The 27,190-nt window shown below is 47.2% G+C and overlaps 1 protein-coding gene across 1 annotated transcript; it reads left to right on the top strand.

The window, feature by feature from the left end:
- The first annotated feature begins 10,579 nt into the window (after window positions 1-10,579).
- LOC125946569 (uncharacterized) lies at window positions 10,580-26,514 on the top strand. The gene is made up of 5 exons (XM_049670064.1): window positions 10,580-10,712; window positions 16,489-16,643; window positions 20,605-20,669; window positions 25,140-25,223; window positions 26,308-26,514. The coding sequence occupies exons 1-5, from the start codon at window positions 10,587-10,589 to the stop codon at window positions 26,445-26,447; spliced, it is 570 nt and encodes a 189-aa protein (XP_049526021.1). The 5' UTR covers window positions 10,580-10,586; the 3' UTR covers window positions 26,448-26,514.
- Window positions 26,515-27,190: the final 676 nt, after the last annotated feature.

The following is a 27,190-nucleotide window of genomic DNA, read 5'->3' as shown; positions in this document are numbered from 1 at the left end:
ATATCTCTCCTGTTGCTGCATCAATGATCAGAAAGCTGTCAGCAGCGTTCCGTCTTCAAGGTTAATAAAACGGCACATGAGCCGCCAAATTGGTTGTGTCCTTTGAAATCAATGCTGCAGTTCATTACTCATCAAGGCAAAAGCTCGGTTGCAGTACACACCCGTACGCTGCGGTTCATTACTCATCAAGGTAAAAGCTCGGTTGCAGTAAACACCCGTACACTATCCCCGATACAAACCCCGATCAACAACCGCCACGTGTATCACAGATTAGGCACATGGACGCAAACAGCAGCAGACAAAGTGGCCACAACTTTTTCTCAGCCAAGCGCCATATTCTCACGTGTTGAGGTGTGACTGTTGCCAGACCTCAAGCACGGCTGCCATGTGTTCTATCTGCCAAAAGCTCACAGCGGCTGCGTTTCAGAACTAAAACTGTGAATATTCACCGTGCTGTCATTTGGTAAGGAAGACAAGTTAACGAAAAGACATATCTGTATCATCGAATTTACCTTTTGGTGAGCACGTTTAAGAATATTCTCAATATCAGACTGTGATGTCAGGTTCATCGGGAGTGAATTGTTTGAACTGAGGCAAAGCCTCAGTTCAGGAAAGACGAAGCCATACTTTTTCAAAACAACCCAACATTCAATGCAAGAAAAAGGAGAAAAAGAAAACACTAAACAGGACACAGAAAGTAACTAAAAACCAAAAGTACAATAACCCCGTTAGTCCACGCGAGAAGACTCTCAATCTAAAACCAAGAAACAAAAATCATCGAGTCTTATCTACTCGGGCACTTGCGTTGACGGCAGTAGTGACGTGGTGGGCAGTTGCATACGAGGGACGCGTACGCGAACGCACGGTAGAGCCAACCCGGACGTCCGAGTCCGAGGTTGTCGGAGTCGAAGACCGACCAAGTCCGACCGCTGTAGCTGAGCGGCGCCCGTACTGGTTCCCTGGCTCGCGGCTTCGCCCTGGCGCCTCTCGCCAGCGTCGTTTCAGGCCTCTGGTCCCCCCAGGTGACCTCTGCTCTCCGCACGGCGGCTCACGAACAGCAACAGGAATGTCAACAGGAACAGGCACGCCAGCAGGAACAGGAACGCCAACATGAACCGGAACGCCAACAGGAACAGCAACAGGAACAGGAACGCCAGCAGGAACACGAACGCCGGCAGCAGCAGCTGCCGCAGGAATAACCGAGCCTTACGCTCGGCAGCTCTCTCCAGGGACAGTCGGGGTCGTGCTGGTTCTGTTGAGGCTCTCGGGTTCGGGTCTGGACCCCGACGACACCGACCTCGACACCAGCGATCTTTGCCCCCTGTCCCGAGCGATCCCACTTCGAGCGTCCCAGTCTCTTCCCTCTCCTCGTTCCTCGTACCACAGCCTGTGGTTTCGTGTCCACCACTCATTGGTCGATTCTCTTTCTCCCTCGTCCCGTCGCTCGTGCCACCGCCCGCCAACATCGTCGTCTTTGTCGGCGACTCGGTGGTGTTGGAGCAGACGCTCCTACGCAGTGCTTTGACGCTGTCCACTCACTCATGACAAAGAGTCCCCCCCGCGATAAGTTTTTTTTTCATAAAAAAACGCCGTACAGAGTGAGGGGTATAGCGACACATGTACAATAAAGTGGCAAAGCGACGCATGCACAATAAACACACACAGTAAAAAGGGTAGACCAGTTACGCTTGTAGTCTACTAAAAAAATCTGCGCCTACATTCTCAGAACCTCAATAAAGTTTTAACACGAAAGTGTTTTATGCCGGGGTCCACCAAGACTTCACTGACGTATTTCCGTCACGGAAATACGTCATAGAACATAATACAAAGAAAGAAACCAGAAGAAAAAGTTCCACAAACATGCAAAATTTGGAAATCGAACCCACGACCTCTCGGTCCGCGACGATAGATCGCCGCTACACAGACGCGCCTTATATATCTAACACTCCTCCGTGTACCCGCGCTCTTGCTCGGGGCGGTGCCGCCGCCTACGAGCAGAAAAGAGAAGTACTGCATTATGACACTAACGCGCACCGACAGTGAACGCTTCGGTGGTCTCAGCACTACGACGCCTCGATGCCAGCATTCGAAGGGACGCTGGCATCAAGAAGCACTACCAACGCCACCTAGGTGGCGTTCACCGTACTCAGCACAGCGGAGCGTGGCCTCCGCAATTAGCTCTGAAAATGTTTCTGAAGTTGATCGCTGAGGCTGCAATTACGACGCGCTGTACGCGCTGATTTGACTCGGTGACGATTCAGTTACGTGCTTTGTCTTGCGCGTTGTATTAGTGTGTCAGTTACGTGCTTCGTCTTTCGCGTTGTGCTAGCGTGTGCAGCGTAGTGCAGCTTCCATATGCACGACGGTTGCTCATGGTCATCGACGTTGGTAGTCGTGATGGAGGAGACGTGCCACCAGGCGTCAGCGTGGGTGCATCAACGCCTAAGGGCGCTTTAGCCACAAAACACCAATAGACATTATATATCAATGTGCAATAAACATTACACTACTTCTGTGAAGACACGTTTCACTTTCGTGTTCTATACCGATTCCTATATAAGAGGGATCAACCACATTTTTTTCCATTCCATACATTCTCAGCACCTTTTATGTGCTCTACCTTGAAAGAGTACTCTTGCATGCCAACGCCTCCTATCCATTTGTCGTGCGCGTCGGAGCGGACTAGGAATTCCTTATTGAGGTCCGGCGCCTTAAAGATAGGTTTCGAAGCCAGCGCGCTCTTAATAGCTTCAACCACTGCTTCTCGATCGTTCCGGGGTCCTTCTCTAGTCTTAAAGCTTGGAATTGGGTTATCCGTTTTTTCTTCTTTAACCACAATGAATGTCGACGCTTGGACTGTGTTTAATGGTTTGCGTTCTTTGTAGCGTTTCAACATATTGATGTGAAACAACTTCCTGCTGTTGCCAAGGTCCCACCAATAGTCAAAATCATTCTTCTTTCCCGTGTTGACGAAGGGTACCTTCCAGTGCATCAATAACTTATTATGTTTTGTTGGGAGCAGTAGCAATGCTCGCTCCCCAACCTTCAGCTGTCTGTGACAACTCTTTCTGTCATAATATTTCTTTTGTGATGCTTGTGCCTTGGCAAGGTTTTCATGCGCTAGTTTTAGCGTTTTTTCGAATCGTTGCCTTAGGTCCAGTACATATCCGTAAGTGGTCTTCGCTTCCTCATCGAGTTCATCTTTAGTCCACAGCTCCTTCAGGACGTTCAATTGCCCTCTTGCCTGATGACCATATGTCAGTTCGAAGGGTGAGAACCCGAGACATGTCTGCGGCACTTCTCTGTAAGCGAAGAGAAGAGGCGCAAGGTATCGGTCCCACATCTTTGGTTGCTCTTGACATAGCTTGCGCAGCATTCTCTTTAGAGTGCCGTTAAACCGTTCAACCAAACCGTTGCACATTGGATGGTAGGGAGTAGAGCTGAGGTGTTTGATCGCAAGCAGTTCATTCACTCCTTTCATTAAAGACGACGTAAAACAAGAAGCCTTATCGCACAGGATTTCTCGTGGAAACCCGATCCTAGACAACATTTCTAACAGACCTTCCGCTACTGTAGCTGAATCAATAGTTGCTAGCGGTACAGCGTCAGGGTACCTCGTGGCAAAGTCTACCAACGTTAATAAATAACGATTGCCTTTACTAGAAGTTGGTGACAAAGGACCTATGATGTCCACTGCCACTCGCTCGAATGGTGTATCGATGAGCGTCAAGCGACCGAGTGGAGCTTTGCCGAGTTTCCCTTTGGGAAACGTCCTTTAGCAGGAGTCGCAAGATCGAACATATCTTTTGATATCTGCTTGAACGCCGGGCCAGAAGAATGCACCAAGTACTTTCTCCGTGGTCTTCTTAATTCCTCCATGTCCGGACAATGCATTTTCATGCGCGAGTACCAAAACTTGCCTACAAAGTTTCTTTGGGACCACCGCTTGTTGTACCGTCTTCCCGGGCCAAAACTGGTAACCGCGAAACAAGATCCCTTTATCCATGTAAAACGACTGTGCCGTTGATCCCGCGCCAGGAAACGTTTTGCCGATCTTCTTCCTGCAGACGTCTAAACTCGCATCTTGTTCTTATTCCTTTTAGAACACCTGCCTGGATACTTGAAGCAAGTCCAAGAAGGTCGTGCGCTGCTCAGTCGCGACTATCGCTCCCACCATAACTGGGTTGTGCTTTTCTCCACAGTCCCTCCTTCTACTTCCAGGGAGGTTGCTGGCATTGCTAGGAGGCTTCCAGGCTGGGTCGGGATCTGTCGGGTCCCGTCATCCTGTAACATTCCCGACTATTACATCGTATAGTGGGGTTCTCAAACATTTCACAATGGCAAGACCTGAAAAATATGGCGAAGAGATGTGAACCTTCGCTTCCGGCACTTCAATGGTACTTCCATCAGCGAGAAGCAGCGTTGCCTTGGTGCCGATCATCGCGTCATCCGGGACAAGAGACCGACGTACGACGAGGCTGTTGCTGCCTGTGTCGCGTAGTACCGATACCGTTTTTCCATGCATTTTTACATGCATTTTTTCCTCCTGGCAAAACAGGTAAGTTGCAGACTACCGTCGGTTGATTTGGTGACACTTCTGTTGCGTCATCCTTGTGAAACTTTGATTCTTCTTTCTTGTATTGAACTTCGACAGGTGAAGAAAGACAAGCCGATGCTTCTTTGGCATTGTCACCTTTCCGTTTGCAGGACTGGGCGTCATGTCCCGTTTTTCGGCAGTACCCGCAATAGGGCTGGTTGACCCTTACGCGGCAATCTGATGCTTTGTGTCCTGATTTGCCACAAACAAAGCATTTGATGTTCAACCTCACCGTTTGACCACAGTCTTTTTCCTTGCTTTCATCTTGTTTCTCCCGGAAAACAAGCAAGTTGTTTTGTCGCTGGGCTTCCATGAAGTGGTCAGCCGCTTCTGCGATTTTCTCAACCATCTGGCAGTTCCGCTCGCGAAGAAACAGTGAAAGACGACTATGGCAGTTATTCAAAAGCTGTTCAGCGACTATTAAGTCCCGAACCGCGTCAAAAGATTTCCCCTGGACACTCATCTCTACCCATCTGTCGAAAAAAACTGAAAAGCCTAGTAGCGTACTGCTTAGCAGTCTCATTATCGTAGGGCTTACTGCGACGAAATTTTTCTCGATAGCCTTCGGCAGTACAATGAAAGCGCTGGAGCAATGCCATTTTGACCGTGTCATAGTCCATCGACTCCTCAGGCGACAAGCGGCCAAACACTTTCGACGCTTCCCCATCCAGACACAAACTCAGTGCCTTGGCCCATTTCTCTTTAGGCCATTCCTGCCCATTGGCGACACGCTCAAATCTCTTTAGATAAGCGTGTAAGTCATCTCGATTCTCATTAAACACTGGAATTAAGTTGTAAGGGTTCACAAAATATGAACGACTTCTTTCCGATTCGCGGCTAGGTGTTGCCAATTCTGTGCCACCTCCTGCCTCGGATAACTTAAGGCGTAGCTCCAGTGCCCTCTATTCAAGCTCTAAACGCTTCTTGGTTGCCTCGCGCTCCGCGAGCCGCTCCTCACGGGCTTTGGCAGCCCCCTCCTGCGCCCTGTCGGCTTTCTCATCTACCCACTTTCTCAATTCCGCGCCCTGCAGACCCATACGCTCGCCCAACGCCGTAAGCTCTCACAAACTCATCGCGATGACTACACGGTAATGATAACTGGAACAAATGGCTTTGTCTTGTCCTGTCCTAGCGGACGCCAATTTTGTGATGTCAGGTTCCTCGGGAGTGAATTGTTTAAACTGAGGCAAAGCCTTAGTTCAGGAAAGACGAAGTAATTTTTTTTAAACAAACTTAATATCCAATGCAAGAAAAAGGAGAAAAAAAACAAACACTAAACAGCACACAGAAAGTACCTAAAAACCAAAAGTACAATGAACCCCGTTAGTCCACGCGAGAAGACTCTCAATCTAAAACCAAGAAACAAAAATCTTATCTACTCGGGCACTTGCGTTGACGGCAGTAGTGACGTGGTGGGCAGTGGCATACGAGGGACGCGTACGCGAACGCACGGTAGAGCCAACCCGGACGTCCGAGTCCAAGGTTGTCGGAGTCGAAGACCGACCAAGTCCGACCGCTGTAGCTGAGCGGCGCCCGTACTGGTTCCCTGGCTCGCGGCTTCGCCCTGGCGCCTCTCGCCAGCGTCGTTCCAGGCCTGTGGTCACCCCCAGGTGACCTCTGCTCTCCGCACGGCGGCTCACGAACAGCAACAGGAATGTCAACAGGAACAGGCACGCCAGTAGGAACAGGAACGCCAACATGAACCGGATCGCCAACAGGAACAGCAACAGGAACAGGAACGCCAGCAGGAACACGAACGCCGGCAGCAGCAGCTGCCGCAGGAATAACCGAGCCTTACGCTCGGCGGCTCTCTCCAGGGAGAGCCGGGGTCGAGCTGGTTCTGTTGAGGCTCTCGGGTTCGGGTCTGGACCCCGACGACACCGACCTCGATACCAGCGATCTTTGCCCCCTGTCCCGAGCGATCCCACTTCGAGCGTCCCAGTCTCTTCCCTCTCCTCGTTCGTCGTGCCACAGCCTGTGGTTTCGTGTCCACCACTCATTGGTCGATTCTCTTTCTCCCTCGTCCGGTCGCTCGTGCCACCGCCCGCCAACATCGTCTTCTTTGTCGGCGACTCGGTGGTGTTTGGAGCAGACGCTCCTACGCAGTGCTTTGACGCTGTCCACTCACTCATGACACAGACACGTTTCTCAGTCGGTGCACTACACTCGAGCCGTGGCCACAATTTCAAAGCGTTCCTTGGCGGGGGGAAACGTGACGCATTGTTCATGAAACGCAACGGCTGCGTGAGTGAAGTAAGGCCCGTCGCCTCGACTTTGCTTAGTCGAGGACCCTCCACGGAGCACCGGTGCGAAGCGGTTAACGTTGAATCGTTGAATCCGCACTACAATGCGCCAGTATTGCCCTTATTTTATATCTTATATATTTTATATCTTAGATCTGAAAGAAGATGATTTTTAGTGTTCGCACTGGTTTGACCTTTACTCATGCATGATATTAATATATACGGGGTGGTTCATTTAGGCTGCACCAAATTTTTCAAAATTGTCTGTGGGAGATAGCACAAATATAATCCTTCATCTAAACTACTCGGTGAGGTGGCCATTACTTCCGCGAAAAATCAAAACGCCTAATTGAATAATTACTATAAGTACGCTACTTAAATTTGAAATTTTATTTTACATCACATCTTTTAATCTACGAATTATAGCCGCTGACTTAGCAAGACAGATCCACTTGGAACGAATTCTCAGAACTGAACCAGTTTCAAGATATTAATTTTCATAGTGTCCGACGAAATGCATGGGCACCCGCCGGGGTGGCTCAGTCATCTGAGGCGTTGCGCTGTTGAGCACGATATCGCGGCATCGAACCCCGGCCGCGGCGGCCGCATTTCGATGGAGGCTAAATGCAAAAACGCCCGTCTGCTTGCGTTGTAGTGCACGTTAAAGAACCCCAGGTGGTCAAAATTAATCCCGAGTCCTCCACTACTGCGTGCCTCATAATCAGAACTCGTTTTGGCACGTAAAACCCCAGAAAGAAGAAGAAGAAGAAATGCAAGGGCGTTCCAGTTAACGTTGTGCTTCAATGCATAAAACAGCGTTTTCTTCAAAAAAAATGTGGTTGATCCCTCTTATATGGGAATCGGTATAGAACACGAAAGTGAAACGTGTCTTCACAGAAGTAGTGTAATGTTTATTGCACATTGATATATAATGTCTATTGGTGTTTTGTGGCTAAAGCGCCCTTAGGCGTTGATGCACCCACGCTGACGCCTGGTGGCACGTCTCCTCCATCACGACTACCTAACGTCGATGACCATGAGCAACCGTCGTGCATATGGAAGCTGCACTACGCTGCACACGCTAGCACAACGCGAAAGACGAAGCACGTAACTGACACACTAATACAACGCGCAAGACAAAGCACGTAACTGAATCGTCACCGAGTCAAATCAGCGCGTACAGCGCGTCGTAATTGCAGCCTCCGCGATCAACTTCAGAAACATTTTCAGAGCTAATTGCGGAGGCTACGCTCCGCTGTGCTGAGTACGGTGAACGCCATCTAGGTGGCGTTGGTAGTGCTTCTTGATGCCAGCGTCCCTTCGAATGCTGGCATCGAGGCGTCGTAGTGCTGAGACCACCGAAGCGTTCACTGTCGGTGCGCGTTAGTGTCATAATGCAGTACTTCTCTTTTCTGCTCGTAGGCGGCGGCACCGCCCCGAGCAAGAGCGCGGGTACACGGAGGAGTGTTAGATATATAAGGCGCGTCTGTGTAGCTCTCTGCAAATGCGTTTGTGGCGCAATGGGTTAAACGCTCGGCGATCTATCGTCGCGGACCGAGAGGTCGTGGGTTCGATTTCCAAATTTTGAATGTTTGTGGAACTTTTTCTTCTGGTTTCTTTCTTTGTATTATGTTCTATGACGTATTTCCGTGACGGAAATACGTCAGTGAAGTCTTGGTGGACCCCGGCATAAAACACTTTCGTGTTAAAAGTTAACTGGAACGCTCATGCAATTCGTCGGACACATTGAAAATTAGTATCTCGAAAGTGGTTGAGTCCTCAGAATTCATTCCAAGTGGATACGCATTGCGAACTCCGCGGCGATAATTCAGTATATTGAAAGATGTACCCTAAAATAAATAATCATAAAGCGAATTAACTTAACTACGGGAATTATTCAATTACGCATTTTGATTTCTCATGGGAGTAGTGGCCGCCTCATCGAGTAGTTTAGATCATGAATTATAATTGTGCTATCTGCCACAGACAAATTGTGAAAAATTTGGTGCAGCTAAAATGAAACCCTCTTTATATATACTTCTAGAAGATACACTGCTTCTGCACATATTCCAGAATTTGATTACAATAAATTATGAAGGCCTAAACAATGAATTCTTCAATGGAATGCGGAGGACAGTTGGCATCCGTAAGGTTTGCAGAAATTGAGCATCTCATCAAGGGAAAAAAATACAATGAAACAGCTAGTCGTATCGAATCCAATAAGCCAACTGCGCTGCCGACTCTCACAATGGTGATGCGGAAAAATGCAGTATATGGCACATAAGTACAGCCAAGCTGAGATCACCTCGCTCGTATTTTACTCATAAATATACGTATAGGTAGACGTATGCCACCGCATAAACCACGCCATGTCCGAAGCTAGGGGCTGCCAGGTGAGTTGATAACACTGAGTTGCCAGGTGCCTGCCCACAGACCCGCGCATCAGATTGGCGTGCTGTCATAGGCGATCTTTTATAGAACAGCCTGTCCAGCCGATGTATTAATGATTGTTAAGTTTGCTAGTTTTGACAATTGCCAAGTTGTGGCCAAATGCAGAAACAGAAGGACACGTGAAATTTATGAATGGACTCTTATTCATGGGACAGGAGAAAAGAAATGTTTAAGCGCGCCGCATGTTATTTCACTAGATCAGGAATATCAGCTGATTTTTAAGATAATGCTTCATCTTAAACATGTGCCTACGCAGTTATTTATACTGTGAAGAAAGATCGCAGTCGTAAAAAACATCGCAGTCGCAGTAACGAGAAAGAACGTGTAGAAGGCGTATTATGCGGGAATGGCTTGTGCCCGGGATAAAATCATGAGCAGTCAGAATGCCTATTGTCATGCATCTTTATTACATGATCCGTAATATTTTATGCTAATGCAAGTGGCCTGTGAGCAGTGCACGTATGATTGATGCACCAGTGCAAAGCAGTGTGGCATTCGTTATGAGTGGCGTGTAAGAGAAAAGACACAATTTTTGCAGTATATATGAAAAAAGTATCTCGTTGACGCTCAATAAAGAGAGCTGCGAGGGATTTTTTATTGCTATGAAATGGAACCATCTGCGCGATAGTAGAGACTGCAGGGATGTGCCCGGCTAATGAGGCACTTTTACACAACAGCCAATGTACGGGAGGAAAAAAAGAGGGTCACCAGCTGTGTTTCTTTGCGGAGCCAATACTAAACGCACCCTGCGAATTCCCACCATAAAAAAGGGAGCGACTCCACCTGAAATACGGCAGTCATCTTGGGCTCCTGCTTCTAGACAGCATAACCAGAGGGACGCTGCACTTTTGCCGTTGGCAAAATTTTCTTCTATCACCACCAGACTTCGGTTAAGATAATGTAAGATAGCCAACAGCACTTGTAACATTGTGTTATGCTTACATAGCTGGTGTCGTATGTCCAAATGTTACTTCAAAATTTAGGTTGTTTTTAAGCACATATTAGACGAAACAAACATCCATAAGCGCCACTAATAACAAAATTGCCCTAACATCACTGCGCCACACTCCGACAGGCGATAGTCGGTATTTGTGGTGTCATTTTCTTCCTTCTTGTGTCCTCATTACACGTCTGTGTCTTCAGGTAGTCTGTGCATTTGTGCAGTGTATTGTGCCCTTATGCCTATACTATGAACTTAAACCTTCTGAGTGACTCTCGCACCTCTGACTCCTGGTATGCTTTCGTTGTTTCCTAATTGATCTGTTATTTTTTATGTTCCATGCAGTCCCCTGAACATGACTTTTTGCAAGCTTTTCAACATCTTTGTCGGCATCCTCGTGGCGACCGTTACAGTGCCAATGGACATTGTTACTGATGCGCAGGACTGCCAGAAAAGTCCGCAAGACTGCAGCGCGACTCAGGTAAGAACCCTTCATGGATTTTATAACCCAGCATTAGCGCCAGCAGGGATATGAAGGCGAGTTGATGTAGAATTAATTCGGTTAAAGCAAGCGATCAGTGAAGTCAATGCTAGCTAGCTGAAATAAGGTTACTTGCCTTGAAATCATGTGTGGAAACATGCAAAATGGCAAATTAAAGTTGCTGTCTAAAGAAAACTACAAACGCTTAAAATGCCCATTCTTTCGCACAAATATCCCTTCAGCAAAAGTGCGGCTGGGCAGGTCATGTGCAAATCACACAACCAGCTGTCGATATTTGGTAACACAATATGTCAATGTGAATGAGCCCGCAGTCACAGACTGGAGATTATTCGGTGTTGTGATGCCATTATTAAAATGATGGAAATAAAAGGACCTCGGCTGACGGAAGACAGCCACAACTGGAGGTCACTGGGGGAAGCCTTTTTGTACTCTGCTGGAGGTACAACATATGCTGATATTGATTAGAATCACAACAAATAGGAAGACTAATATTCCTATGATTCTACGTCTACAAATATATTTCCTGATTTCATGATGGCTTTGAAGGTGCTTATATCCACGCTGAATTATAACATTAAATAATTATTAGTAGCATCAGCAATGCTAAGTGTGGCGCACGTCTGTCTTCCACAATAACTCACTTGCATTAGCGGTCCAATCGTTATTTAGCATGGTTAATTGGCCAGGAATCTGACCACTTATTTATCCATTTATTTGTTCAGGTGTGTCTCAAGCCCGCGAGGTGGTGCAGAGAGGGGTGGGAGATTGAACAATAATAGGAAAGCATAACTGCAAGTACACTTCATTAAAAAGTTCTTTAATTGCAGACTTGAAGGATGCACATGCTACAAGGGATACTATATAGGTAGGCAAGTGATTCCACTTGACGCTAGACATTGGAACAAAGGTTTCGAAATAACGTTTAGTATAGCCATTCAACACGCGAATTTTGAGATGATGGTCAACGCGTGAGGATAATTAACAAGGTACGCAGAAAAGATATTGTTCCAAGTTTCGATTGAAGTCATAACTTTTGTTAAATGCGTACAGTCGGGATAGGCGGCGTAGTGTGGAAAGGTCAGGAAAATAGAATTTTTTTTTCATTTGCGAAACGCTGGATTGGCGTGAATAATTAGAAATAATGAAGCGTGCAGAACCATTTTAAGCGATTGAAGGGACGTAGATTAGGGACTTAGTTTGGGCTTCCCAGAGACACGAGGTATATTCTACATTGGACCGTACTAAGGCTTTGTAAAGAAGCAGTTTCAAGAATACGGGGGTTGCGAAAGGCTGCAGAAACGTTACTTGCTAAACAATCATGTCAGAAGCACGCCAAAATTTTATTTTTCTTCTTAGTATACCTCAAATGTCTTTGAAGTAGGGTTTTACATGAAGGATAGGCTTTTACATCACCAGAAGGCATGCCTACCAGTGCGCACATTTAGGCATGAGAGCCACTGGCTGGATGTTTAGGACTCACGACAAAGCAGCTTGTCATGCCTAATCAGTAGAGAATAAATTGCGCTATTGTCACGGTGATGCCTACATCTGGTGGCGAAGGTCCATACCACTGCGCGGAAATACGTTTTGTCTAAGTCCACGCCCCACTGACGGCTCTCGGTGGGTAACAGCAGCAGATCTTGAAGACCATACTTTTGCTGACTCTATGGGCCGGATGGAATTGCAAACACTGAAACACATAATCGAAGCCATGGTTTGGACACGATCTATTACTGGTCTCTGCCTGATAGCTTGGGCTTCTATAGTATCACGCACGTCCATATCTCTGGGTCCGGCAACAAAAGCACAATCATTAAGCAAAAGTGCGCATCCGCACTCTTGACACTCAACAAACGAGACTACCGACTCAGTCTTTTCTTAACTGTGTTCTCTTAGCAGTCATTTAGACAACGTCCCCTTTGTCCTGTTCATTTTCTTTCACATGACGATAACAGTTGATATAGAACTGCCTCTACACAATTAATTAAACGGTTTCGATGCCTTTTCGAAGGACCAGGAACTGCCTTGCGGCAAGGGTTTGTCAACCGGCACATTTTTCGCAGTTTATCAGGTGCTTAAAAAAACGAACGCGCATCGGCAGCACAAACAAGGCAACACGCAGAGCTGCTGCCGACGCCGTCCGCGTTTCCCCACGTTCGCTCCGAACGCACGCGGTGTCCGTGACTGCAGCCGACACCTCTGGCGGTGGCTCGGCAGGTTTGGACCAGAGAACTGGGAGGGTATTCCGCAAGAGCCGCTGCTGATTGGCTGCAGCTGCACGAGTTAGGGGGAGCCCCCAGCCAGTCTCCTCCTCACTCGTGCAGCTGCAGCCAATCAGCGACAGCTGAAATGGGCAGTCCACTAGGTGGACTCTTACAGAATACCCCCCCCCCCCCTGGACACTCGTCGAGTAGCGTCGCAAGTCGCTGCCTCTTCTCGCCTTGCAACGTTTCAAATGCAATGGTAAACTCGGCGGTAATGCAGTACCACTCAACCTGAAAGCTGGTGAAGTGCGTAGCAGTGGTGCGCGGCTGTTTCCCTTGTGTTTATCTTGTTTTATCCTGTCTTGCGCTGCGCCGGGGGTGTGTTAGAAGCGATATTAACAAATTTCCGTTAATCAAATCGATTGATTCATGAGTATTCCTGTATTTTATATTATTCTGAATCTAGTTACTTTACTTTTACCCGGTTTTGCGCAGGTATTGGCATGCGTTAGGCCTGTTTGGCGCTTGTGTTTTCTGAGCGTGACGACATGACACGTGACAGATTAGACGCCGACAGCCCGGGCCCCTCAAGTGCCCCGCACCTAAAACAACCCTTGATTTTACCCGACTGGCAATCTTCTTAAGCCAGTGTTCCCTTCTATGTATGTAGGGCACAACCGCTGAGTCCTTTGTTTAACTGACACCTGTTCATTTGCTGTATACTGAATAACATTTCTGTATGGGGCCTTTTCAGAAAACCCTCTGCTACAGGTACCTGCTATAACATCAAGTAGCATGCTGCTGGCAAAAGTCCAGATTGTTTCGTTCAGCTGTGTTCAGCCAAACGCCGAGTTTAGCCTGCACGGGTTAAGATCATCAATTCACCAGCCTTTCCCAACAGCGGTTACTTTAGCCAATTGTTTTTTTAGGAAAAACATGTCATGTAAGTGTTAGAACTAAAATGTGCATTACAGGTAAAAAAACATAATCACTGACAGCCTGGCTTTGGTTTAATGTCAATCTGTTCCGCCGGCGCACCTTTCCCTAGCTTATCAAGGATAATAGGTCAAGAAACTCATGCAGTTCAGACGGAGAATATAACGCACGAGATGAGCAATCAGTTAATATGAAACTTTTACACGGCACTTCTACGTAGCCACTTAAGGAACAGCCTGTGGTAGGAAATTGTTCGTTAAACAGATCGTTTCTATTGATGTCAGCCATACCGGCCTTCTGAAAAGAAAGGTTTTGTCGTACGAGTTTTATTAGTTATCTCATTATAATAATTATCTTTGCAGAAGAACGCAATGCTGCATCTGTGCTCTATTACTATGCTTCATCGCAATAAACAGCCCTGTGTCAGCGACCATTCGATTTTGAAGAGCTATTTGGCTCTCCTAGCAAGCTGCTCACAACCTTGATGTTACCGCACAGGATACAGCTAATGAGGCACTGAAGTATAGACCAGTGGCACTGCATGTGGGGAAGAATGTATTTTGATTGAATATATGGCACAGGAATGACACTGCGCACTTCTTGCTGCGTGCACGCTGTGAGCACGCACACAGCTTTATATGCGTTGTAAAATGGTCACCTGTGACGGGCTCTGAAGCGTGGATGCGCCTACGCGATTGCCTGATTAAAATGTAGGTATAATGATGACTCTGGGTGCACATATATTTTTGGGATAATAAAACTCGAGCCTGCGCCTCTATGGTTCATCGCCTATAGGCAAAAGATACAGTGGATGAGAGAGGAACGAATATGTACACACAAAAGCAAGCCTCTCATCTTTATATGCCACCTAGAGTGCGAAAACGTAAAACTAAAGCCTTTACTTGACTTCTCCAGTAGGTATTGCTATTTCTCTCAGTTTACTCTCTTTGTACGAGAGCTGCTTATATAGTTCAACTCAAAATTTACAGGCAAAATGATCGATGTAAAAAAGGTAATGACTCAGAAGATAGGGTCTGCGGAATAAAATACCTATTTGCCGAGATTATATTTTTAAACTGCCAGAAGGATTGTTTACTGCAGAAAGGTGTATGAAATAGAATGTTTGAATATTCATTCTATCCTAGCCCGTAGCTACAAAGTGGCTATAGGTCAATCTCGAGCACATTTTTTTTCTTGTAATAAATCATTGCTACAGCAAAAAGAACCTAGCGAAATTAGGATGCCCTAAGTGTGCTAATATGCTGATGCGCTAATTATTAGTAATGTGCTAATACACGCATTTGTCGATTTCCCCAACAGAGAACGCCAGCGTTTGATTCAGTATCGTTATAATGTTGGAAATATGCTGTGGTAATTATGGGTATGGTTACACTACAAATCACAAACGTAACAAAAAGTCTGTTTTCAAAGACTGGGCCGCTATACCATAAAGCTATTCCTAATTTTTCTATTCCAATTCCGCAATCAGCTCACCACGATTTTTCAAAACATTTTCGGGCCACTCCCACCTTCGCCTATCTGTCACGCGGCGTCACGAAAACGGCAATAGCTCCCCATTTGATATAACGTGTACACACTGACTATGCATGAATAACCCGCACAAAGAAAAATCATTATTCCTGATTCGACGCCTTTTCACCATTAGCCGTCTGCTATTGGTCCAATGTATTCGGGGGCACGCCCACTTCGCCTGTCTGTCACGCGACCTCATAAAACCGCGAAATCTCACCGCGTCAAAGGGATGTGTACACGAAAAAATGCATTATTATGCCGAACAAAACTGAAGATTTTTCTGAATAGCTAGAGACAGCCCGTTCCGGAAGGAATAGGAGATGGCTACCCGCCGATCGCTGAGGCCCTCGCTACTCGCACCTGCGTGTGAGCAGGCATTTTTTTTTGCGCATGATAAACCCCTTTGCGTGGCAGTAAAACGTTATCTAGCCCTTTCGGCATGCATACAACATCAGTCTGCCAACTCTTCCTTGCTGAGGATCAGTTTTAGTGGCATTCTTATCCTTCCGTTGCACGCCGCCGCGATTTTCGACCAGTCACCGCAAGCTAAAAAAAGGCGAAGCGGCCCAATCGGAGAAGCCGGCACCACCCTCTTCATGCGGTTATCTGTTTTCATTGTGCTGGCTCGGCCACGTCGAAACCCTCTCTACTATAGCGTGCTCCTCGCCTCTTGTCAGCCAATTAGATAACAAACACCTCTCAGTGCAGGCACTGTTATTCATTTTGAAAACGAAAAAAGGTGGCCTCCTATAAACGTGGACAGTGTTTGATTGGGTTGTTCAGACAACGCTACGGGTCGCCGCCCCATGTTTGCGTCGGTGGTTACGTAAATTTGACGTCATGAGATTGCAATGAAAACAGTTTGGAATAGCTTTACGTTATAGCACCCCTGGTTAACGGCAGTCAAATACAAGTGTTGTTTGCTGCTACAAGTAGAATTATTGCAGAAAATGCGCAATGTTTGCTCCTTTTTAAAAAATTCTTCTGAAATATTTTATGGGAAGTCCAAATTACTCGATCAGCTCTTGCGAAGGCGACACCAAACGCCGTCATGTTGGCATCAATGCGCATGCATATTTCAGGTGCTGTCCGATTTTACCGTGTTCAACACGTACGTCACATCCGATCCTAATCCCACCAAGTTCTGCGAGAGATACGACCAAACATCACTTTCGGACGACGGCAACACAGCGGAGTATGATTTAGTGTACCGGGATGCCACTGGAAGCGACGAACCGTGAGTGGTCATTCTGGTTTGCAAGAGATGTGTATAAAGACATTAGATGGTACGAACTTGTCAGTCTTGCGGAGTTACCACTCCGGAATTGGAATGACTCCGGAATTATTCCACATTTTCGCGACACCGGAATGGAATGGCGACAACGCTTGGAGGAATGGAATGGGAATGGGATTAAGCGCCTGTTGCCCGGAATGAAATGGGAATGGAATTACGTGTGTTCCAGAAAATAGAGCAGTTTTTCGTCTACACGCTTTTTTTTTCCAATATATGCCGAAGTACCCACCAGCCCGCGTTCAAATATAAGTAAGTCAGAGCCTCGAATTTAACAATAAAGCAGTATGTTTTAAATGGCTTGGCTGATTACAAGTATGGTACATTTAGAAGCAACGCACCTATGACAATTATGCCCTTATAGACTGAGTTGGTCCGACGTTTGTCTCGATTCGTGGCGCAACCGCGGCTCTATGCCGTTGGTATCCGTCGTGCGGAACCGTATAGGTGTTCTGTGGCGTAACTACGGTGGCGGTATACTCCCCCCCCCCCCCCCCCTCTTACGCCTTGTGATTTTTTGTTTACCTCGGCGGCGCCTTTGCTCCGGCCGCCAGCTGTCTCCCCCCCCCCCCCCAACGTTCTCGCGCCCCCTCCCCCTTCACTTCTGTGTTATTGGTGCTGTCGCCGTCGGCGACTCGGACGCATATTCGAAAAAAAAAACGCTTCTCTAAGATGTAATGCGTATTGACGCTGGCGCGATGCTTGTGTTCACCTGCATGCGTTCTCATACCAGCTTGCGCGCCGTCTCACCTTGTACTCGTCCCCCCCCCCCCCCCCCAAATCCTTGTGCAATACTGTCCCTCCTGTCTAGACACATGGACGCCTTTGCCCGAAGCTGTCGGCGAAGGTCTGCAGGTCAGCGCAGCACACGGTCGCACACGATGAACTGTGCGTCCTCTCCCTCTATACAGAGAGAGAGAATAAAGTTTTCACAACCTTGTTTCGGCAAGCTTGCCGAAGCAGGAGAGCCCACGTAACTGCGGCCATGGCGGCGCCTACCTGAGCCCCGACGCGACGATTCGCGCCCAACAAAAGCCACGTTCGCTTTGTTCTTGGGTGGAGGAAATGGTAGCGGGAGGAGGGAGGGGAGGTGCGGGGTGGCACTGCCGCCGCGCTGGCGCCTGTTGGCGGCTACAGAAGCCCAGTGGTTCATTGGTAGTTCACTCATACTATTGATGCTAGACAATGCTTCGAAGCATGCCCCTCTGGTTTCTGAGCTACCACCCCCCCCCCCTCCTTTCGCCCCTTCTATTGCAAATAAAAACTACTCCATCTCCCGATAAAGGGAACCATGTGTGGATGCGAAGCAGAGAGCAGATGGTTAGCTTAGGGCGGGAGATGGTTTCGCGGCAGCGGCCCGAGCGCTCATCGCGGCGCTGCACAGGAGAGAGAATGAGGCGCGCGCGCTCCGTCATTTTCATACCGCGGAACTACCGTGGTGACCCCAGCGGAGTGTGGAGCGGTCGCACCACCTGTCGTGCGCGCCGCTCCGGATTCCTAGAGGAGAGAAAGGGGGGAGCGTAGGAGAGGAGAGAGAGGGGGAGGGGACGCGCATGCGCTGTGGTGGTGTGGGACGCCGCGGGAGGGACGGAGAGATTTAACGTTTAACGTTTAAAGTTTTTAACGAGGGACGGACAGATTTAACGTTATGGAAACGTTTTAGATGCTTCGCATCTAAAACGTTTCCATAACGCACTGCCACACTGGCTCCTGCACCCAGCAGCTCACGCCCGCAGTTAGTCCGCTAGCATAGCTCATTAGAAACAACTTTTTGAAATTACCCGTGAAGAAAACAAACAAGCGTCACGCCGTAAGCTTCGCTCCGAAACTATACGTGCTATAGTCGGAGTTTCATCTCATTTGATTCAGCACCTAAAAAGAAAGCACGAATGTGAGTACACGCAACAAGAGAAGGGGCTGGCAAGCCAGCCGAAGATAACGTCGGCCTTCATCGCTTCGTGCCACTCTGTGCCTGTTTATCGAAAGGCTGCTCTTGACGACGCCATAATATAAGTTCTACATGAACACTAATTCTCTCAGCATAAAATGCGCTATGGAGTCGTTTTAGCATTAACACATTTAGGCTTAAACAACATTAAAACATCACAAGCCGTTAAAACGTACTGACCATACAAATACTATAGGTAGCGGGAGAACTGCCCCTATGGGAATTAGTAGGGTGGTTGTACTATACCAGGTATGTGACCCCTCTACTTTTCCTCGACCTTGGTAACTTGTTTTACGTAAAATTGCAGTTCATAACGCGTCTGGTGACATCAGCTTTATGGTGCGATTCATCGGTAACTCAATAAAACTATCAAGATGTCTTTCCTACGTTGAGGAATTACACGAATGGAATTGAACTGCCTGGCCATTCCCGGAGTGGGAATGGGCTAGGTTTTTTTTTTCATTCCGAGGAATTGAAAGGAATGGAATTGCGACAAGTTATAATTCCCCGGAATGGAATTGGAATACAATACAGGCGCCCATTCCGCAACACTGCTTGTCGCAAACATTAATACAAGTGCTTATCTTACAATACAATTTTCATCCGGCATGAAGCTCCGCAAAGAGTAAAGGGTAAATTCGTCGCTGGCCTAACCTATTTCTCCTCGCCCGTATTCCCCCTCCTCCCTTTTCTTTCTCCTCTACCCTCCACCGCCGAGGCGCGGGGTCGGCAGGCACACGCGCGGCTTTCATTGACGTCTCAAAACCACGGTGGTAGAATAGGAGAGGTGGCCAAACGGCACCGCTCCGCCAACGCGCCGCGCATGATGCCACGGCTCTCGAGTTGCCGCCGCTTTGCGTTAGGTGGCAGCAGGGGTAGTCTGGGCTCATATCACTGCTCAGCCGAACTTTCTTTTAAAATACGTATAGCCGGCGGGCGTCGCGAGCATTCAAGCTGCATTTTTACGTCTCTGACTTTTGAGAAAGAATTGGGCGTCGTAGTGCCGTACACCAGGGTGAAGTGTACTGCGCCGCGTCTACAGCGGTCACCGCGGCTTCACTTACTGCGTGTTTCACGCCGTTTCTGTACGTTGTTGCTCAGAGTGGTCGGCCGCGAGCACGAACGCGCTGGCGGCGCCACTGTGTGTAAACAGTACAGGTGTCTAGTCCCGTCGTTTCAGTGTCCAACATTTCGTAGGTGCGTGCACGTTTGCACTTGCCATGTGACGCTAGTAGCGCAGGCTACTGCGCCTGAAGGGAGCTCAACAATGAATAAACAATTGGTGACCGCGCAACAGTGATATTTCGTTACAGCCTAGCGATCATAAATCAACTACGTCCATGAGCTCAAAGCAACTCACAATGACGTGAAAACCAAATATTTTTTGATGCTGTACACTCGCCAGTAAGAATTTTCCCGCTTCCAGAAAAATACACACGCGTCCCTTGTGATCGGCGCTCTGTGTCAAGATTACCCGTGCCGATTCGAAATTTTTAAGATCCATAGAGCCTGGCACTCTTGTTTTTGAAGGGAACGCCAGCAGAGTCTCTACAAGCTATTAAAAAGGTAACCACGTTTTAAAGCCACAAAACTTTGCGATAGTAAGCGACCTTTTACAGCACAGCGAAAGCTTGCGATGCGCCTCCTGAAGCCTTCTTTTTTCCAGTACATGAGGACAAGTAATTTCTCTTAAGTTCTCCTGGGTGTCTTTTCTTGTTGGCTTCATCTGTCAGAAGTGTTGCAAAGCGCGTGTATAATATATATATCATCCTTCTTTTAGGCGGGAAAGTATAGGCGTAGCGCCAGCATTCAGTCAGTGACTCTCTAAAACAGGAAAAGAGAGCATTTATGAGAAGATACATGATCTCTGAATATAAAGTGCGGTGTGATTGCTTAGAGGGCAGTAGGAGGATGCTAGATAATGTTTAACCTTCGATGTATTTGTTCTTTTTACTTCAGCATCAACGACACCTCCACCTTCACGGTAGCGAACAACACCGCATTTTACGTCACCTACGGCAGTGGTGAGATCGTATTGTCGGTTTGATATCTTCTTGTGCCTTATATAATTTCACTCCAGTGATGTGGTACTGATCGAATGATAGTGGTAAATAGACAGCCCCAGATAGCATGGTCTATTGATTTTGTTTTCGCTGATCTGGACTATCATTTCATTGTGGTCTATGCTGCTGAAGTACTGAAAACTCTGAAGCCTGCATGTCGGCGTCAGTACTACCCCAAGTGGGTATAGCTTGTTTCGGTGGAGGTGGAAAGAGAGAGAGGGGGGAAAAGAAATGAAAAAGGCATGGATAGTTCAGAAAATAGTGCCTGGTTGGCTAACGTATGCAGCGGGAGTGCAACAGTGGAATGCAAAGTTGACAGAGAGAAAGGAAATGTAGACGCGGTGAATTAAGCGGGCGTCTTGCATTGCGAAATTAAAGGCACTCTCACTGGCCTCTCATCCTCAAAACGTGCAAACGTACCTTTGCTTGAAAAATAACAAATGCTTTATCACGGCCTAATGACTCGTTCTCGGGAAGAACAATCATTCGAGCGCAATTACTCAGATACATCGCAGGTAATGCAATGAGCGACGAAATGCCTACCGATTGATACTCTATATACGCCGAAACAACGAACATACACTGAAATATTTGAAGAATTTTCTGTACCCTCATCGAAATTCGTCATCTAGGGAAAAAACTATTATTTTGTCTTATGGGCACAACATATCAGCAGTGTCGGGCCACCTTTAGAAAATGTTGTGTGATAAGATAGCTGTTTTGGCCTGAAATATTGTTTGAAGGTATACGGTGGTACAGGAAGTTGAAACTTGAGCCTACTCGAGCATTCCAATCAAAGAACTATGTTTCTTTAAACTCAATTTTAATGTATCTAGAAGTGCTCTCATACCTAAACAACCTTTTGAACTTGGCTACTTTAACCTTCTGGTGACATTTAAATGTGTGGCGCCGTTAACCGCCAGCCTATTCCTCATTGACGCTCACACAGGCATTAGAAATTTCTTTTCGCCAGATACCCCCCTATTATTTTGATAATTGCGCAGGTACGTATGTTCTTTCGCATTACATTCCACTCTTTGATTAAAGCCACGCTTGACTTGGACTCGGCATGTCAGAAACACGCGGCCCCTGCAAGGGGCCGTGTTTGTTTCTGTCTCTTATACAAGTTTACAGGTTACACATACAAGTTACACATACAGGTTACACATACAAGTTTAATTTTGACAAGCAGGCTCGAAATGTACATTCATCCATCCCTCGAATGTACCTGTGACTTTCACGGTCATTCAGCAGTATGACTGCAAAGGCAAAGGTAAAGGTGATAAAGATAATACCAGCTCGGATAGGCGAGTTATTGTAATTTCGATGATGTACAGAATGACAATGGAAGTCATAAAATTACAACAGTCGAAGTGGGTGGTGAAAAATGATGCACTGGAGGAGCTACAGAATGGGTTCAGACTAGGCAGACGTTTAACGGATAATATCTTTGTACCAACTCAGTGCACAGCGATTTCAGTAGCTCAGAGTATACCCTTAAGCACAGCATTTCAAGATAATAATGGAGCTACAACAACGCAGACAGGGAATTTCTATGGGATATTCTCAAGCACGAAGGCATAGATGACGATTTCGTGGAGCTGCTGAGGGAGATATACGGAGACAACAGAGTTCAAATTGTATGGGAAGGCCGAAAATGTAGTCAAGTGGCGGAAAATCAGCAAGGACTGAAGCAAGGATATCCGATGTCTCCCAGTAGAATTCCGCTCACTAGCAGGCGCGCCGAACGGTGCATCTCGGGTCGCTGATGCCAGCACTGCAAGGACATTTGCAACACTAACACTTTATCCACCAACTGTATGCAGGGTACATCTGCATCACTTGGGTGACGGGTAGACTGCGATAACGAAGAGTGCTGTCATAGATACCACCACCACCGTATACCACGCACACGGGGAACCCGGGGAACGAAGTTTATGCTGCAATGAGTTCGCACGGTTGATCTTAGACTATCGATAGGACTATTGAAAGTACAATCTTTAGTATTATCGAAATTGCTGTCGATAGTTTCTTTTGCAATTGGTAGTACCGATAGTGCTATCGATAGTTCTGCATCACTACACTGAACTTGGCTTTCATTTACTCTACATGCGTAATGGGCAAATGGTGCAACAGAAAGACACCGGACTGATGTATGCGGACGACATAGTGACACTACCAGACAATGCATGGAATCTCAGAGCCTTGTTAATATTTGTGGCAACGCAGCGTCAAATCTAGGCCCTAAGTTGAGCACAGAGAAATCGAGAATTATGTTGTTTATTGAAGGGAAGAGTCATCACGAAGTGTCAATGCAACAGCAAGTCATACCCATTGTCAAGCAATATATATACTACCTCGGATTATACATAGACGAAGGACAGACTTACTCAAGCACCCACCAAGACAATCTGAAAATGAAGGGAAAGCGCAATGCAGCAATCACAAAACATAGAGCACTTTCGGGTTACAATAATGGAATCTGGAAAGGAGTAATGGTGCCAGCGCTAATGTTCGCAAATGTGATTCTGTGCTGAAAATCGGATATCTTTTCGGGGTTGGAAGTTAACCAAAGTTCGGTGGGCCGGTTGGCTTTGAATGCCTACAGTAAAATCACAAATTAGGCAGTGCAGTTTGACAGGGGTTGCGCTTCATTTGAAGTCAAAGAACCGCAGAGCAAAATTAGTTTTGGGGAAAGACTCAATAACATCGATAAAAATAAATGGACTGCTAAAGCACGCAATTATCTGTACCTGACAAGCGTGGACGCAGAACGGAGGACGTTGCCAAGAAATTTGGCAACCAAGTGCAGCGTAATTGAAAGCGTAAAAAGACAACTATGAGTCATCAAAAGAAAGTGAGAGAAACAGAGACAGGGAATTGGATGCAAAGTGTGGAAACAAAAAGACCATGGATATGTACAAGATTGAGAAGAAAGAAATCAGAAGAATAAATCTATACGATAACATAAACGCCATTGGCTTGCTATTTCAGGCTCGAGCTAGCTGTCTAAGGACAATACTGGGAGCAAATACTCGCAACAAGATGAGGCATGTGTATGCTGCAGCAAAAATCTGGAGAGCAAAAACCCGCATTCCATCCTAATGAAATGCGGAGGGATTCACCCAGTGATACGCGTAGGTAACGTACAACTTCCAAAAGTGCTTGGATTTAAAGTGGACCTAACCATCAACCTCTCAGTAGTCAAGATAAGAAAGAGAAGTTAAGAGTACTCGGGAAAAAAAAGTCGAAGTTTCGCTCGAAAGGTGAAGCATCGATTGCGATAGCAAATTAGTAGAGAAGCAACACGAAGCAAGGAGAGTAATTTATTGGGCCTTATAAAGTTGTAAACATTCGCTTACTAGCTAAACAGACAAGCACGGTGTCACGCGCGCACAGGTAAACATGAACAAATCTCGCTCGATGACCGCACAAACTAGCTGTGAAAACGGCGGAGTGAGAAAGCACGCCAGCCGCAGCCGGCAAATTGACCTTCGCGTGGTCTATCGTCTTTCTTCAAGAACTAAACGTAGAAAGCCCAGCGCATACGAAGCTGCCGGCAGTCGGCGTATGCACTTTGTCCCCATCGCAGATCGCTTTGAAGATGAGCCCCGCGCGGGCGCGCACTTTGCCCACATCGCAGATCGCTTTCAAGATACGGCGCCTGCGCGGCCGCGCTGTGAGCAGCAGCCACAGAGCAGTACGCAGCCCCCTCCCTCCCCCTCGCCTCGCCCCCGTGCCTCGCGCGTGAAAGAAGACCGCGCAGAAGACGCCGAAGAGGTCAGGACATCGCTCTTCGACTTGTCGTAAGGTTTGGCTCTCCGCGATGGGTTGGGCAGATCCATATATACCTACGTCAAGCAGGAGCATATACTAAACCTAATACTTGAAGGATTGTATAGTGATGAGGTTCCGAGCCATGATAGCCTTCAGCTTCTCGAACCAGCCGACGACATCCTGAGGCTGGAACAGGGGAAGGGGCAGGTTGAACCGGGGATTCGGCCAGCCTGCCATCGCCACGTCGTCAGGAAGAAGGCAAGCCACGTCCACAGGCCACCAATTTAGGTGGCCGGTTTATGCGGGCCGTTTACCTTTTATTGTGAGCAGCGGCGATTAACTTTTGCGGCTGGGCGATAGAGCTGCATACCGTTGTTCGGGGCCCGTAGCCAGGTGTGTTCTTGATGTCTAGCTCGTGCGGCCAACACGAATGTTCGATACTATCTCCTCTAGAAGCCCATGAACAACAATTTACAATCTGGTGAAACCGCTTTAAATCATCGATCCGGGACCTCAAAGGGGTGCACTGTAATGCGGATGCATTTCTCTGTCGTATTTACCGCTAAATTACCCCTGAAATTTGTGTAACGGGCGTACTAGCCAAGCGAGCTACCGCAAATTATTCTGAACTGGGTATTTATTTTTCTCTTCCAGATGACGGTACCGTCTACCAACTCAATCTTGATTTTGTGAACGGAAACCAGTGCTTCGTTGGACACTGCAACTGCACAGACACCCGTAGGTATCCCGCCTAATTTCTGTATTGCTGTTTGCAGATTTTTACGGTGAATGCATTTTTTGTTTGGTGTTAGTCATTGGATCAGATGCCGCTACGTCCCCATTATCACATAAAACGTCCACATGACGCGAAGTGGTTAAGATAGGTACAGGAACGACAAAAAGAATAGGATATGGCTAACGCATCGCTACGAAACTCATCCCGTATTCTTAAACAATCCTAGAGTTGAAAACCTTCGGCCGAGTTGAGCGCAGCGCCACTTCTCGACCGCTGTGGAGCTCAACAGCTTTAAATAAATTATTTATAGCTTGGAAACTGTTTTCTGTCGATTTTCAATGTCGACATCCATTTAGTATATATATAGCGCCACCTTTGCAAAAATTCTGGCAAAACCCATGTCCCTTTGACTGTCAACGGTAATGCGATTGGCATTCAAGCAATGTAGCGACGAACCATATTGCCAAAACTCGAAAGCATTATGTATGAGCCGGGATTCCGTCTCGCGTTTTCCTCTTAGCACGGTGCCACATCTATAGCGACGCGTGCGCCAAGTCCATGCGATGTTCACTCAATTTGCATGGCGACCTAGGTTGCACCGGTGGTGCTCTGGTGCGTATGAGCGACGTAGGGTAGCCGGGTTCCTCTCGCGCACTTCGATCTGGACACGTTTCTCCATCAGAGGCGCACCCGCGAAGTCATCGTCAAGCCCCCCTTTTTTACGGGTCCTCCGAGATGTACGGCTCGCCGGTGCAAGTGACGATGAGAAATAATCCCTCCCTGCCTATTTGGCATTCGTGGCGCAGCGCTAAAGCGTCAGGCTGCTACGCCTCAGGAACGCGTGTGACGCGGCTACGTTTCAGCCCATAGCGATGAAATTCTGAAAATACGTTTTATTCGAAGGGCGGCGTAGAGAGGTTAGATAGGTAGACACAAAGTGGCTGAAGTAGGCTGCTAATCGCAATAAAACGAAAACGTCTTGAGTTGCGATGTTGTCTGACGAGGTGTACGGGTGGCATCCAACGACAATGCTATATGTTCAAGCGTGGTAAAGTGAGTACTCAGGAAATCTTGTTTCTTTTTCAGATTATTACCTTTTCGACAGCGCTGACTCCGACATCTTCGAATACCACAAGTGCTTCAACAAGATTGTCGAATACTCAGGCGGCAACGTAGTGTTCCTGCGTGACCTCTCGAAGTGCAAGCAGATTCCTCCAAAGCCTTAATACGCAGCATCGGAAAAAAATACGACTACTTCCTTTTTTATTGCGTTTATGCCTTAGCAATATCTGCATTGCGAACAATAAAATCAAACCGCATAGCTGTACAGAAAATTAGTCGACATGCGGAGCACTCTTTGACCCATGTTGAAGCATCTGAGCGAAAAACCTTATCTTTTACAGATACAATTTCCGTTTCCCTTTCTTCGCGGCTAATTTTATACTTTTTTGACAAACTGTGCGGCTTTACCACTATTCAATGCAGGGCGAGAATAGCATGCTCCAATATGTTATCGAATCATTAGCGGGAACAACCAGCCGACAACGAACACATTTGTTAATCTACATCGTGCGGAAGTGAGCTTGACCAACAACTGTCCAGGAAACTGGGTCCTCCTCACGAAGCAGACATTCACTGCATTCGGCAGTTTTCTCTTCACGCGTGTGTTCCTCATAAATATTTCTGACATGCTGCAGAATGACATTTCGGAACCTCGGATAGCACTAAACGCGAAGTAAAAGTAATTTTTGGCAGTGATATTGTCACGAGCCTCTAGAAGTAGACTTGAAGGTTTAATAACCAGTAGAGCAGCTGGCTCTCGGAAGACGCGACCGTCGGGGCTGGCTCGAGCAGAGAAGGGGGCACGCGGTCTTCTTTCTTCTCTTGGGCTCGACCCACTCTTTCCCTCGACCCACTACCTACAGGTGGCAATATCCCCCCTTCCGAACAAAAGCATCGCCTCGATGCT

This window comes from Dermacentor silvarum, chromosome 7, assembly GCF_013339745.2.
Source record: "Dermacentor silvarum isolate Dsil-2018 chromosome 7, BIME_Dsil_1.4, whole genome shotgun sequence".
NCBI classification, from domain to species: Eukaryota; Metazoa; Arthropoda; class Arachnida; order Ixodida; family Ixodidae; genus Dermacentor; species Dermacentor silvarum.
This window is presented reverse-complemented; position numbering and strand designations above follow the sequence as displayed.